This window comes from Artemia franciscana, unplaced genomic scaffold, assembly GCF_032884065.1.
Source record: "Artemia franciscana unplaced genomic scaffold, ASM3288406v1 PGA_scaffold_36, whole genome shotgun sequence".
NCBI lineage: Eukaryota > Metazoa > Arthropoda > Branchiopoda > Anostraca > Artemiidae > Artemia > Artemia franciscana.
The window spans coordinates 531,547-548,183 of NW_027062672.1; the positions used below are offsets into that span (position 1 = coordinate 531,547).

A 16,637-nucleotide genomic window follows, 5' to 3' on the forward strand; every position below is an offset into this window, starting at 1 on the left:
CATATTTTTTTGTGCCTTTTCAGTGTTATCTTCAATTAAAGCATCTCAATTTTTTTTTTTTTAGGTTTTCCTTGCTCTCTTTGCAACAGCCTTTGCTGCACCAACAGAAGAAAATAAAGAAACAGACCTTAGAGGAAGCGCAGCATGCTTACCTACTTTTGGCTATGTCTTTGGTGCTGCACTTGGCTACAGTGGAGTTTATGGAGCATATAGTTTTGGCTATTATGGAAGACCTTATGGCTACAGTTACGGCGCTGGTTACCGTTACTGGTACAAATGAAAGAAAGCCATAAAACACTTTGAGTTCCTTGTTTTTATTAAATGAACATATTTTTGAACGGATTAAAACGACTTTTATTCAGACACTTCCATAATTTCATTTACTGTCTAGGAAGTTTGAACTTGGTAAAATATTGTGGTAGAAACGTACACTAAGGCCATGAACTCCCCTACCCATTAAAAAGCGCATAAGAATAGACAAAAATTTATATTTATATAGCAATATATATATATATATATATATATATATATATATATATATATATATATATATATATATATATATATATATATGTACTAGCTACATAAGATAAGATAAGATTTATTTGCAAAAGAACTATCACAAGCTCTAAAGAGCCGAATTCGCTTTATATGTCACTAAAAGCTAAGAAAAAAATCAAAATAGTACATTAAGTCAAACACTTAAAATTAAAAGGAATTAAAAAAGCAAAATCATCAAAGATAAAGCAAATTCATCAAAGAATAAATCATCAAAGATAAACTTAACAATTAAATTACAAAAACATTGCAGTAAAAAGGGGAATTTGGCAATTACATGATCACGAATTATTATTAAGGTGTTTCAGAATAAATGGTATAAAACTTTTGCGAAACCTTTCTGTAACAGCATGAATCGGAGAGTAAGTTGGGATTGCTAAGGAGGCTGACCGGGGGAGTCGGAGTCTAATGGGATTGTGAAAATCAGGGAGTAAGTCCTCAGTGCGGGGATTGGAAATGACTGATTTAGCGAAAAGCAGGCAAATTTTTTCCCTCCTTTCTTTTAAGGTGGTAATGCGCGCAGCTTTAAGGAGGAAGGAGTATGGAATTTTGCCTTCTTTGTAAATGATCCTGAGCGAACGCTTTTGGACCGACTCGATTTTGTCACTAAGTTCATTTGAAAGTTGCGAATGCCAGACCGGACATGTATATTCCAATAACGGTCTGATAAAGGATAAGTAAACACGGAGGGAATGTATCTTAGGACAATTAAATTTGTTTAGTAGCTTAAAAATGGATAGTGAAACATTTGCTTGTTTAACAATGTTGGATACATGTGTTTCCCACTTAAGATCATTAGAAATTGTGACACCAAGAAGCTTAACATGTTTCACTAGCATTTCGCTTGGGATCGGATGTTGATTGTCATTATCTGTGATTTAGTGGGATTTACTGTCATATTTAGATTCTTGGATTCATTCGAACATTGGGTTAGGATTTCAATGGGGTCACTTTTAATATTCCTATGACATACTTCAAGGATCGACAAGTCATCAACATATTTCCATCGTTGGGGGAACTCCTTGCCAATTTCGTTAATCATGACAAGAAATAATAGTGGTCCCAATAAGGTTCCTTGAGGTATTCCACAGTACCTAGGGAGGGGGTTAGAGAAGGTATTTTTGTATTTTACAACTTGTGATCTGTCTGAAAGGAACGATATAACAATATTTACTAAGAGTGGGTCAATTTCAAAGTTATCATGTAGTAAACGAATTAGGATAGTGTGGTCAACTAAGTCAAACGCTTTTTGGAAATCGACTAAAACCAGGTTTAGCCAATCATTTGGTTTCTCTAGTTCACTTAGGATCGTGTGAATCAAGTGTACAAGGTAATGGGTGGTGGAGGTTTTTCTTAAATTACCAAACTGTCGGATGTCAATGCGTGGTATAATTTTAATTTTAAGCCAGTCACAAAGGAACCCTTCGTAAAGCTTAGAAAAAACTGGAGTGAGTGTAATAGGACGCATGTTGGTTATAGTCAGACTGGAAGATTTCTTTGGGATGGGTGTTATAAAACCAAGTTTCCAGCAACTTGGGAATTTACCAGATTTTGTAATTTGGTTAAAAATATCAGATAAAGGTCCAGCAATTGTGTCTGAAAAGGCTTTAATCAAGTCAATTGGGATGTCTAATGGGCAAGTACTTGATTTTTTGAGCTTTTGGATTTTATTTATAATATCAGAGGGAGAAATTTGGGGGAAAGAGGTGGAGGGAGGAATAGTTTGACCTGAGCCAGTGAAAGGGGGGAGACTTTCAACTATGGACGCAAGATGCAGGTTCAAATCGTTGGCTATCTTGGAAGGGGGCTCAGGGAGATGAAAATTAACTTCAACAGGGTTTTTTCCGCAAATCTCTTTGATTTTCCTGTACCATTGTTTGGGTTTGTTAGAATACAAATCCTTAACCTTACTATTGTAATACCCAGAAACTGCCTTTCTCAATTTTCTCTTCAGGAACTTTCTTAGATCATTAGCCTGTGAGATATGTCCTTGCTTGAACAAATTGATTTTTTTCCTTATTAGTTTTTTAAAAGTCGCAGTAATGTAAGGTTTATCGGTAGAGCATATTTTATTTTTTTTCACCGGAAAATGGGCTTCATAATTATTCCTCAATAAACTTTGGAGGGACAAAGCCTTGAAGTCGACATCATTTGTTTGGTACACAAGGGACCAATTTTCACTAGTGATCCAAGAGCCAAAATTGTAGAGTCCTGAGTCAATTAGAGGTCTAAAGACGGTTTCAGTAATAGTAAAGGAATGTTTAATTGTAGCTAGTGGAGATAGGAGTAGGCTAAAGTGGTAACTACCTCCGAGAGGGGGAAGAATGGTGACAGGTCTGTAGAAATTTGACATATTGGTGCATATTAAATCAAGAGTAGAATTGCCTTTGGTAGTAGGGACTTTTACAATTTGTTTTAGACTAAAAGTATTACATGTAGACTCAAGTTTTAATTCATTTACATCACCTAAGAGGAAAATTCCAGCATTTGGGTATTTAGATAGTACATAGTCGGCACTACCATGCAATTTTTCAATAAAATTAATTTTTTCAGTCGCTCTCTGCCCAGGAGAGTAGTAAAAACAACACAGGACAATCAAGTTGAAAGGACGTGGTAAGACTTTAGGTCGAACACAAACCCACAAAATTTCATCAAAGGGAGTAAGACAAGGAACTAATATTTCTGAAGGATAAAAATCATTACGGACAAAGAAAAGAATTCCACCCCCTTTCTTACCCAGAGGGTGGGTTTCGGGTCTGAGTTTAATAAACTGGGTGAAATTATTCATTTTTAACATGTGTGTATTTTGAGCGTGTACTTCAGTAATAGCGATTATGTCTGATCTATATATTTTAGAAAAGGAGTCTAATTCATTAAGTTTGTCAAAATCAAGACTTTCAGCGTTGCTTAACAAAAGTGTGGAAAATTTAAAACGACCTGCAAAGGTACCATTTTTACACTTAACTTTATTTAAATTACAAATGGGTACAGGGGGCGTGGTGGGATTCTTAGCGGGGGCCAGATTAATGTAGTCAGAACAGGGGACCAAGGGAGCACATTTGACTTTTATGGGATGACTATTAGGGTCAACATCGAAAGATGAATTATTAGAGTAAGAAAAGGATTTATCTTGGGGATTTGGGGGTGGGGGGGACGGGCAATGATATGGATGAAGCACGAGGAGAACAATTAGGATTCATTGTAAGACAATTAAAAAGTCTCAGACCTGAGTCACGTTGACAGGGTAGGCACGAGGGATAAAACGAATGGACTGGGGGTGGGGTTTCGTAAAGTGCTGGGAAAGGGGGCCTGGTTGGGAGTAGTGATTCATGTCCGTCAAGAAATTGTTGGTTTGTGGCAGAGTAGGGAGGGTACAGGGCAGCATACTGTGAGGGGGGAGAAAATAGGACTTCTGTGTGCGGGGAGGGGGAGGAGGTAGCAAAGGATAAGAGAGGAGAGTTCGAGATCGGGAAGGGTTTGTCAATTTTTGAGCTGTGCCTGATGAACTTTGATGAGAAATTTTTGCTTGAGTGCGGTGCACTAAAAAAGGACGGCGGAAGGGAGATGAGTGGCTCTTACAATTTTTATCTTTGGACAGGGACACTGGAACAGGGCCCCAGGGAGGAGAATTAACATCATTTACTTTTGGTGCATGGGCAGAACTACAATATTTGATATTACAAGCTAAAACTGGACAAAGCTTCACATGGTCAAAACTGCACTTAACGGAACCACAACTACCTGAAATAAAATTACGACATATATGTAAAAATTTGCACTGCTTACTAAATTTACAACGATTATGATTAAAATGTTTGCATATCACATTTTTTGTTGTTGGTACTCTTTTGTATATACGTAGTCAGGGATTATTATTTTGGATGGATAGTATGTCGCTGCTGTTGACATCGACTTTAGTTGTGCCTGGGTTTCTGTGTGGGCTCGAGCAGTAGTGATTGCTTGGGGAAGAGTTAGTGTTGGACCCATCTGCAGTAGTTTTTCACGTATCTTTGGTGACTTAACTCCACAGATAAGTCTATCTCGTACCATTTCATCACGGATTGCAGCACTGTACTCGCAATCACGAACCAAAAGTTTTAGATCTGTCACATACTGTTCCACAGTTTCAATGTCGTTCTGATCCCGTTTGTGGAAAACATAACGTGAGAAGATTGGATTTGCAGATGGACTAAAGTATTCATCGAACTTTTGCGTATACACTGCAATACGGTTTTTTTCAGCCTCGGTGAGAGACCAAGTGCTGAAGATGTCCCGTCCTTTCTCACCAAGCCATATTAGTAAATATGCACATTGAACAGTCTCTGTCTTTCCACTCAAGGGGCCTGCAAACATGAGTGTTGCATGTCTTTTGAATCTATTCCAAGCTTCCTTGAGGTTGTCTGCTTCCCAATTGAGTTCAGGGTATGGGACAGTGGATTCCATTTTCTGACACCATGTAGAAATTTCCGTCTCGTCAATTGTTAAGCAGTATATTAGAAACCCAGGTTACAACAATCTGCAAAGTAAAGCATAATATAAGCACAAGCGTAGCGTAGCAAATATGATTCAACATTTGAGCCAGTTGATAAAAAAGGAACTGTGCTAGTATGGACATTATCAACAGTAATTTATATCTTTGCCAAAACATAAAGTAAGTAATAAATGCTGGTTACAAAAACCTATTCATATCTTTTTATAAATCTTAATACTACTACTACTCCTACTAACAACTCACTGCAGCCCCAAGCCGCCTGAGGCTAACACTGCTACGTACGCTCCTTCTCCGTCCCAATCTATTCATGCCACCCTCTTTACATCCTCCCAGGAAATTCCCATTTCCTTTAAATATTCCTTCATGACATCCTCCCATCCCAAACGAGGACGATCTGCTTTCTGCTGAGCCCTAGACGATTCGCCAAGAAGGACAATCTTCGGCAATCTGTCATCCTTCAGCTTCACAATGTGCCCTAGCCATATCAGCCTTTCTTTCATTATAGCCCTAGAAAGCAGAATTGAACCACGTTTTCCTTACAGCCTACTGCTTGAAATACGGTCAGTCAGCCAGGTACCTTGAACGATCAGTTGGTAATTTCTCTGGAAAAAATCAGGCAAACCTTCATCCACTTTTCAGAGCGCCCATGCTTCAGAGCCATATTGGCCACTGTCATCACCATAGCTTCCAATATTCTAATCTTCGTTTGCAGACTTATCTTACTATTCTTCCAAACTTTTTTTTAACTGTGAACAAACACCCTGAGCCTTGGCTATTCTACTATTAACATCTCAACTGCTCCTACCATCTTTACTAATAATACTACCAATGTAAGTGAAGCTGCCCACCTGATCAATCTTTCTGTTACCCAACGTTTCCTCACATCTTCACTTATTCCTAGCCTTCGTGACTTAGTGTTGTTAACATTAATCTTCAAATCAATTCTAGTATCCTGACTTCACCTAGGATGTTTAAATCATCAGCATAATCTAAGTCAAGGAGAGTTTTCCGAACCCATTTGATTCTGTAGTTCCCATTGCCTTTCCTGTTCTCCTTAAGACAAAGTCCATCAAAATGATCTATATAAAAGGGGGTAAAACACAACCCTACTTAACTCCTGATTTAATACAAAACCAGCTGCTAACCTCATTTCCTCCCTTAACCGCAGCAGTGTAATTCTCACACATAGCATTAATAACTTTAATGTATTTGTCTGGTATACCATACAAGGATATGACCTTTGCTAAAGCTCTTATATCAACAGAATTGAACACTTGCTCATACTCTATAAAACTAAGGACCAAATCTGTTTGACAAATCAGGCACTTCTCAATTATTAACCTAAGAGTGAAAATTTGGTCAAAACATCCTCTATCTTTTCTAAAACCACACAGTTCTTCTCTTAAAACTTTGTCTACAGCATCTCTCAATCTAAAAAGTATCATATTACTAAGTAATTTGGTAACTACAGAGACCAGACTAGTGCCTTGATAATTACCACACATACCACAATTAAGATTTTCCTAAAATCGTTAGGTACTTCCCTTTTTCAAAAATCATATTCATAATCTTCAGTAACTTATTTCTCACCTCAGAACCACCATATTTGAGAAACTCGTTTACAACACTATCAGCACCTGGAACCGTATTATTTTTTAATCCTTTTAGTACCGTCACTAGTTCTTTTCCACAAAACAAATTTTCCTTCACCCAAAATTGAAAATACAGCACCAGAAGTTAGAAATGATTCAAAGAATAAATTACTTCCTGTAAAGTTTTGATCAAATGCAACTAGAAGACTTAGAAGCTTTAAGCAGTTAAAGTAGATACTGGAAAACCATTACAAAGCAATTAAAACTGGGTTCACAGATTCATCTGCTTAGTCTTGGCTGTAATAATGTACATGGGTGCTAATATCTTGCTAAGATATGGCAAGGATCACCCACAACCCTCAGGGCAATTGACATATTCCAGCCAAAGAACCTGAGGACAATTGATGGTCTATGATGGTTCAATTTCATCAGCAATGAGAACCTGTTGCAGCTCACTAAGCAGTCTTGGGTTTCAACCCAAGCATCTGACTGCACCTTACAATGGTTTAGACACCTACTGCAAATGTCTCCAAATCTACCCGCAAAAATGATCTATGACTACAACCTTACCAAAACCAATTAGTAGTAGCCCCAGGGTCAACCAAAAAGCTATAATCCAACAGCCAGCCCGTGTTCCTGGCGATGGCAAACATCAGACAGAGCAAAACACAAATACTGGTCATGGACTTAAGTGGATGGAGGAAGCAGACATTATTCTCTATGCCAGCCCACATCCAGCAGCAGAAACGAGTCAATAAGTAAGGCAAAAGGAATAGTTAAGTCTCAACAGGGAATTGAGTCTTTTGCTTAAATTTAGTTATTGGTGGAAGATTGTTAGATAATTAGTGTATGTTGCCAAAAATCAATGCTACAAGATATGGCCCTTGAACAAGTAATAAACAACTTATTCCCAAGGTCAAAATCTAAAAGACGAGTAACTTATTTAAAATTGAAATCTAGTCTCGAGCTTGTAGAGTCTCCCTATAAAAATAAGTTTGATATTGACATTTGCCCTTCATTGCTACATTTGAATGAAATTGATTCTCATGGCATTCCTACTTACTTCCAACAAATTCTGAGCCATACAGGGATTTTGGGCAACATCAGAGTGTGAGGCTAATCCCCCAGAGAGACACTTTCCCTTTTGGTAGTCAGATACTCGTACAGCAATAAAATAAACTGAATTTTTTCTGTTTTCCTCAAAACTGTACTCAGAAGTGTGTCAAAGAACCTGTACTGGTTTAACTAGTCTAACTTTCAAAGCCTTTTCCTTCCAAAATTCACAATTCAGCAGGTTTGATCCCACATTGCAGATTTTGCAATATTAAAAACGTATCTGCTGACCATTTTGATGGACGTTGTTCTAAGGAGCACAGCAAATACAACAGAATAACATTGAATCAAATGGGGAAGTAAAACATTCCTTGACTTAGATTATTTTCATCATTTAAGCATCCTAGATGAAAGTGTGAGCAAAATGAATGACTTTTTAGAGCTTTTACAAGTTCAGTTTGGTAGAATAGGTCTGAAAATCAATGTTGAGAAGACTAAGTTGCCATAAAAATAGGTGAAGATGAAAAGGTAATGAAAAGACTGATCAGGTGGACAGCTTCACTTACCTTGGTAGTATTATGAGTAAAGACGCTGAAAGCAGTGGAGACGTTAAAAATAGAATAGCAAAGGCTTAGGGTGTTTCTTCAAAGTTGAAAAGGTTTGGAAGAATAGGTAGGTAAGTCTGCAAACCAAGATTAGAATATTGGAAGCTACAATGATGACAATGGTCAAATATGGTTCTGAGGCATGGGCGCTCCAAAAATCAGATGAATATCTGCTAGATGTTTTCCAGAGAAATTGCCTACAGAATGTTCTGGGTACCTACCTGACAGACATTATTTCAAACAACAGGCTGTCCCGCTTTTTAGGGTTAGAATGAGAGAAAGGTTGAGATGGCTAGGGCTACATTCTGCATATGAAGGATAAGAGATTGCTGAAGAGTGTCCTATTTGGCAAAGTGTCTAGAGATAAATGGAAAGCTGGTTGTCCACAGTTGGTGTGGGAGGATGTCATAAAGAAAGATTTAAGGGAAATGGGAACTTCCTAGGAGGTCGTAAAAAGAGAGGCTTTGAATAGATTGCAATGGACAAGGAGTATGTATAGCTGTCTTGGCCTTGGACAGCTTTGTGCTGTGGTGAGTTCTTAGCAGTAGTAGAAGTATATATGGAGTCAACATAAATAACATACTTTTCTATTCTGTATATTGTAATTAAAACCATGTTTTATTAGGATTTTGATTTCTATAAGTTAGGGTTGCTCTTTCCATAGTTTGTTACTACTATTTGATCCGATGCTCTGTAAATATAAGGAAGGCTACCACAGTCTCCTTTGAATCCTGCATGTTTACATTCAAGTCTAACATATGTCCAACAATGCCAGTAGAATGAAAAAAAAAATACCTGAAAGAACACTACTTCAATACTTCTTAAGAGGGGAAATGAGATCTGAAATATTGACACTGACACAGAGAGTCTTGAAAAAATATATAAATAAGAAAACAAGAAACCTTTTCATTTAAATCTTGATATAAAAAAAGTTCCTTGTAGCCCTCCCCCAGCCCTCCTTAAAATCTTTTTGCCAAACATCTCCTTTGCTTTTGGGCTGGTGAGCATTAGAATGCAATCTTGTATGTTATACAGGAAATATACGTCTATAATAAGAGAGGAAATATCACCCATATTACAGTCTTGGTCCAAAAATATCTCTTGGAACAAAAGCAGATTAGAGATTCAATCAAAGAACAATTTATTTTACAAAACTATTCACAAGCTCAAGTGGCGAAATTTGTATTATCATCAAATAAATATAAGGATTAAAAATAACAAAGTCAATAACTACATAAAATACTGTGATATTGCAGAGTCTTCTGTCTAATATTCAGGCAAAATAGCATAACAACTAACTTTTACTTTCTGTACCTCTAAGGAGAGTCAAGAAAAAAAAACAGAGACAGCTGGTCATTGCCTCCTACCTGCTTGCATTGTACTGCTCAATAAATCAAGGTATAAAATATTTCCTATGCATGTCACAGATTGAAACAACAGGACAAAGAGTAGGGCTTTTCTTTGTGCATTTACAGTGACTTTGGAAACATTTTGGAATGTAAGATGGGGAAAAATACCAGAAACTCAAAGACCAGAAAGAGTCTTAAGGCCAAACTAACTGCAAAAAGTATATATTACATTCAAAGCATCCATCAGATTAATGTCTATACCCCCCCATCCCGAAAAGAACACTATATTTACTTGAAAGCTCACTGAATGTTAAAAATTTTTGGTATTATGAAACACATTTGAGGCCCTTGGCATACCCCCCCCCCCTCGTAGCTACAAGAAGATCAACCTGTTCCCCTCCTTAATAGCCATATATAATTACTCATAAGTTTACATAATTCCATGAGGCATAATATAAATTAAACAAGTTAAATGGTTTTTAAACCTTTGTCCATTTTTGCCATTTATTTTGTACAAACATCACACATTTGGGAACAAATAGGCCACTGCACTGTATTATGGCTACTGAAACTTGGAGGATTAACTGATAGTTTTTCAATAAATGATTTGGCAATCTCAGAATTTTATTTGGTAGTCTTTTGTCTTCTCAAGGCCAAAATTGTTTTACTAATAAAATTTTGCTGATTCTGTGGGTTTGCATTATTTTTTTTGTTTATTCCTTATTAGTAAATGGTCCATAAGGCTAATTTGAAAAAAAAAAATAATTTAGTGTATATTTGCACAGAGCCAATGTCTATATCTGCTCCCACTGTGCAGAACTGGGGTGCAGTTATGAGAGCAGTGATAACTATATTTGCAAAGAGCACAGAATCAATTTCATTTATATTGTCTCTTTTCAATCTGTGGCTTGAAAACAGTGTGTAATTTGACTCATTACCCAAGTCAAATATTTTGACAAATTGACACAATTTACAATTTGTTCTATCTGCATCCCAACATGTTAACTATTGACAAGGTCAAAACTGACAGACTTGACAGATTTAAAAGATTGAAAGTTTATTATATTTGATTGTTAAAAATATACTTGTTTGTAGCAGACGATTTGAAATATCAACCTAGCATTAGATTTTGAATCCAATTGAATATTTCACCTTAGCTCTACAAGCAAAAAAGATCAACTTGTTTCTTTAAGAATACCTTTAAGGGTTCAAATTATAATTTGCTAGGGTAGCAATTAACATACTTTGAAGTAATGCTAAAAAGTGTATTGAGTGGTATGTTTAAAAATAGTTTAATGCATCCTTTTTCTGATGGAAACCTTATAATAAAAAAGTGAGCAGAACAATTTGACTTGCAAATCAACACTTTTCTCAAAATACAATGATTGCTAGCCTGATAATGTACTCTTCCTCCCTCCCCCTACTGGTGTCAAATACTGCCCTAGGCTATATATGAAACTAACATAAAAAACACTAAATTCTTACTTTGTACTACACCAGGTTTCTATTAATTGCATTTTCATATTTCATTCCATTGTTGTCCATATCTTAAAATATACATTTATCCAACTGATCTCAATTCTTTTGTGATGAGATGATGATCTTGGCATGTCAAGAATGCAAATAATTGTTAGCCAAGAAATGCAACAAATCAAGCAATGAAGAATAATAGAGAAGTATATTATTCAGGGTATATCCGGCACCATTAAGAGGGGTTGAGTGCATTTTCTTTGTAGTCACCATTACAATTGGAAAGAGTGTAAGTAAGGGAATTAAATTGTACTTTTATTTTTATTATTATTGTGTTTCCTAAAAAAGAGCCATAATTCTCTAGTAGTACCAGGAATTAAGTTAAATTTGTTGTGGTTGACCATATCTGAAGCAAACTGGGCTAATAAAATCAAAATAGCACCACTAGATTCTTTGACAATATATTTGAAAATTGAGTGATGTAATCAAGAGATAGAAAAAAGAATAGAGAATATATAATTAGAGCTTTATATTTGTACAGTAGGAGAGAGGCGAGGGGGGTAAGTAAAATGTTATGCTTTAGGGAATGATACAAGTTTTTTTAGGATTTTCAAAGTTGTTTTCATAATTTTATAATGTTAACTTCTCAACATCCCCAATTGTACAGTGATGCCAAATATAATAATTGTTTCACTTGGAAATCCACCTTAAGCCCATTAATGGACCACAACTGGCAAAGTTCTAGTTTTTTAGCTCTGCAAAAAGAAACATTTTAATGGAAAATAGATTAGTACTGTTAGATTTCTTATTTGATACTTCTTTTCAACATAATAGGCTAGCTGTCACCCTGACAATGCACCAACCTAATGGGTTATTTGTGGTCCTAATAAAGGCTATTTCTTTGTCGATTATCATTTTCTGATGCATTATATCTTCTTTACTAAAATAAGTTTCTTGAATTTTAACTTGTGCAAATCACACAATTTCAATAGACCTGCTGATTAACTTTTATTTAACTGGATAACAGTAGAAGAAAGCATACTAATGTGATTAATAGAAACACTCTGTGTGGTACAAAGTAGTAATTTTATTGTTTTTAGCACTTTCTTTTAGTTACGTGTATATTCTGGGAATATATCTGGGACCATCAAAGGAAGGGTGCGTTAGTGAGTTAAAGAAAAGTTTAAAGAGCAGTAAAAAAAGGGATAAATTAGGAATTTGTAACATAATTTAGACAGTATAAAATTGAATACATCCCCCGATGCCTTTTTTATCCTCTTTCATTATTCAATAATGATTTCTGAAGGAAATCACATTTTGAGCCCTTAAAGGGGGCCCAAAGGTATCTTATTTTTATAAACACACAACAAAGTTATCAACACTACTAAAGGGTTTGAAAAGTTGTTAAAAACACAATATTAATTGTAAATCAATAATTTAAAAGTGATACAGTTCAATAGCACCTGCTTATAGCAATACAATTCTACAAAATTGATTTTCAAAATAATGTCAAATGTTTTCTTGGCATCAGTAGAAAAGGGTACATTTTCTGTGTCTAAACAGAAGACACTAGCAATTTTAAATGATAAGACAGAAACAAGAGAAGAAGAAGAAGAAATAACAATAATAGATTACAAACTTCAAGATCTAAGTGCACCTCGTGAATTAGTAGATTTGTCACTGGTAAGAGTTTTGGGTAAACTCTTATCAGTGACATAAATCACTATATAAACTCAATACTCAAATAGTATCTAAACTCACAAAAATCCTCAATAACAGTAGCTATGAAGACACTAATCTTAGAGGATTGCAATACTCAAGATCTGACTTGGTTGCAGAACAGCTGAAGAAGTTTCTTACTTGTGAAATTGGTGGAAAATTAATTAATTTTTGAATACGAGAATGCTGAGATTATTTCAAATACTTCAAATTTACACAAAACTGAATTTTTAGGTTTCTAATCTTTAAAATGTCAAGCTGCTGTTGAAGTTTTTAACTGTACAAAAATAACTGCCACAGCACAAGAAGAAAAGCACAGTTCTAGATGGTTGGTAGTTTCAATTGTTATATTGTGCATTTTAGTTGTATTGTGTTTTGATTAATCAAACAATTTATTCACCAGCAAGCATAAGTGAAAATTAAATCTAAAAATTAACTGAGAAAAAGAAATAATGAATATTGTTATTTGTTTTAATTTCACAATTTTTTTTACCAATTTAAAATCTATACCTTTCAAAAAATAAAAATGAAAAATGAGCTGATGCTCAAAATTTTCTTCACATTTATGAAGAATTTACATTTGTATACAATAACATACTGATAATTTTTGACATCTTCTTCTGTTTGTATCACACGGTCACTTAAATTTTCTATTCTCACTCAGAAAATGTACCCTTTTCTATAGACGCTGGGTAAATGTTTGACATTTTTTTAAAATCCACTTGTTATAGAACTGTAGTGTTACACACATTTGCCTTTGGAGTAGATACATTTTGACTAATTGATTAATAGACTAATGAGTTATTAGCCACTTTTCAAGTCCTAAACTGCTGTTGATAACATGTTGGTGTTGTTTCAAAATAAGATGGTCTGATTTGCCTTCTGTGAACCCTTTGAGGGCTCAATATATATTTTCCAGCACATTATTTGCTGACAACATAACTTTGATAGGTTGAAAGTAAATGCATCACTTGAAGCATTTTTTTTATTCTTATTCATAGTTCAATAATTGCTTCGGTGGGAACTCATATTTACAGCCCTTAACAGTGCCCCAGAAGATAAAATGGTAAATAATTCACAGTTCATATAACAGACTTACCAATAAATTGGACATACCACTTGATGCCTGTTTTTATGTTCTTTATGAATATAATAATTGCTTCTATTGCAAACTCAAATTTAGACACTTGTTGAGCTCTTGAACATGACCAAATAAGGAGTATAAAAAAACTTAAAACATTGGTCTCAAATTTTAAAACATTGGTCTTAAGCTTACTATTTCACTAAAAATCTTTTTTTTTGTCCAAAAGCACTGATTTTCTACAATTAAATTGGATGATTAAATTGTATTTTGGTATTTATGACATTTTCTTCTTCCTTGACACTGAATTTTCATTTAAAGTATGTATTTTTGGTTGTTTTCAACAAAAATAATCTACATTTTCTCAGCACCAAAATTATTTATACTTATGTTAGGTCAAAAAGTACTTAAATTTGAATTTGCAATAGAAGCAATTACTATATTCATAAAGAACATAAAAAAGGCATCAAGTGGTATATTCACTTCCTTTGTAAGTCAACTATATGAACTGTGAAATATTTACCAATAAAATCCTCTATTGTAACCAAAATATAGAAACATATTTATAAAAGAAACTGTCTAGTGAGAAAATTTTTTTATTTGGTGCTGAGTCAGGAATATTAATTATTGTTTTCCTTAACCTATATAATAAAATAGGGTAAAATTTTAGTTTAGTGACTTCTTGCTATCTCATAAAGGGTTTAGGTAGGGAAAATGATACTTTGAGGGATGGGTCTACAGACTAAAGTATGTCCTGGGAAGGTATTTTGAAGTACCTACCTCTACTCTCACTCTATCTAAAGGGTACTGACCTCTAATGACCTTTAAAAATATGTGTGTTATAAAAATGAAACCTTTCAAAATTGATCTTCTGCTAGAATGAAGTACAATTTTTTTTTTTCAGCTTCAAAACTTTGCTCAATTCCAATTTATAAGGTTTAAAAGATATGCAAATACATTTCCTAAATTAAAAAAAAACAAACAACATTGATATGGCTCAGAATTCTACTTAAATAACATCTATTGCATTTTCAGAACCAAAGAAAGAGAACCAAATAAAAACTTTCAGGGATGGGTCTACAGGCTAAAGTATGTCCTGAGAACATATTTTAAAGTACCCATCTCCACTCCTTCTGCCTCTAGAGGGCCCTGAAATTTGCCTATGTGACAGGTCTATACCTATTGAAATTTTGACAAAACAACATTTTACCTTAGTTTTCAGTTACCAGTTGCTTTTTCTCTGCCTTTAGCTCTGAAAATGCAATTCCTGTTATTTGAGTAGAATTTTGAGCCATATCAATGTTTTTTTTTCATAAGTTAGCAAATGTATTTGCATATCCTTAAAACCTTATAAAATGGAATTGAGCAAAATTGTGAAGCTGAAAACAATTTTGTTGTACTTCAATTAAGCAGAAGATCTATTTTGTAAGGTTTCACTTTTATAACACACATATTTTTAAAGGTCATCAAAGGTTGGGGCCCTCAAGGAGAAGGCATGGAGGTTGCTGCTTCAAAATACCTTCCTGGGACATACTTTAGTCTGTAGATTCATTCCTGAAAGTTTCAGTTTCCTTATCTAAACCCTTTCAGATATAGCAAGAAGTCAATTAATTAGAGTTTTACAAAGGCAGGTACTTTAAAATACCTTCCCAGGATATACTTTAGCCTGTAGACCTATCCCCAAAAGTTTTATTTTCATAACCCCTTTCCAAGATAGCTAGAATTTTACCTAAAATAGATTTTGAAAGCCAATTTGCAAGAATTTTAAAAAGAACCTGAAACACCTCAAAATAACATCATAAATTACAAGTGTTATTCCTTTGGGGGGTTTCTGGTTCTTTTTATAAAGTTCTGCATATTTTTTAACTTATGGTTGATATGGGCTGTTTTGAGCTGTTTTACCTCTTCATGGGCTCAAAATGTGATTTCACTAAAATAAAAACTAGGATATTGAATAATGAAACCACATAGGTTAAATAAAGGGATCAAGTTAGTAGGCCTATTCAATTCCGTCCCAGCTAAATTATTCAAGAAAACTCCATACAGGCCATTATATAGGCCTAGTACATTCACCATGTCCCTATGAAAGTAATGAAATCGTCTGGGAATTTATCAACATAACTAGGCTAAAGCGAATTTTCCCAAATAAACTCTGCATTTTGATCCCACTCAAAAACAAATATAACAGTTAAATTTTCTTTAAAACGAGCCTTACCAATTTATTTTATTGACTTAGATCGTGTCCTAAATCTTATTTCAAAAAGAATGCTGCATCTGGATGCAGGGTTAATTCTGAATACTCAGTCCGAAAACTGTTTTCGTCATTTGTTCTTTGAAGCTCAAATCCCTACTCAACAGCAACTCAGTAGTAGGGGAAGAAACAGAAATCAACCATCAGATTGAAAATAGCTTCCATGTAGCTCATAATCACTTTGCTATTACTGCAAATTAAAGTACAGGACATTCTTTTGCTCTGTCTGATGGAGGAGCAATATTTTTGCTTGCAGATAATGTATGCATAATTGTCAAGACTTTGATTTTGGATAGCTTAGGTCAGACACTGGGTATATCTAGCATTTACTATAGTCTTTGGTAGGCCTATGTCTAACAATAAGTAAGGCCCATGACTTTCTTATGATGGCAATCAAGATCAAAGGTCATCACTAAATTCAAGGATTGAATTCTCTCTGGCCTTTGAAATCTAGTGGTCATGCAAAT

General features: G+C 34.8%; 2 protein-coding genes across 2 annotated transcripts in view; one reads left to right on the forward strand and one right to left on the reverse strand.

Moving 5' to 3' along the window:
• LOC136041737 (xylulose kinase-like) overlaps nucleotides 1-363 on the forward strand; it is a 114,634-nt gene extending 114,271 nt beyond the window's left edge. Inside the window, exon 15 of the mRNA XM_065726491.1 lies at nucleotides 65-363. Within this exon, the coding sequence (XP_065582563.1) occupies nucleotides 65-280 (216 nt within the window). The 3' untranslated portion in view covers nucleotides 281-363. The remainder of the gene's footprint in view (nucleotides 1-64) is intronic.
• On the reverse strand, nucleotides 318-16,250 carry LOC136041736 (uncharacterized). The gene is made up of 2 exons (XM_065726490.1): nucleotides 16,135-16,250; nucleotides 318-5,074 (listed from the first exon to the last, which is right to left on the reverse strand). The coding sequence occupies exon 2, from the start codon at nucleotides 3,353-3,355 to the stop codon at nucleotides 1,391-1,393; it is 1,965 nt and encodes a 654-aa protein (XP_065582562.1). The 5' UTR covers nucleotides 3,356-5,074; nucleotides 16,135-16,250; the 3' UTR covers nucleotides 318-1,390.
• Nucleotides 16,251-16,637: the final 387 nt, after the last annotated feature.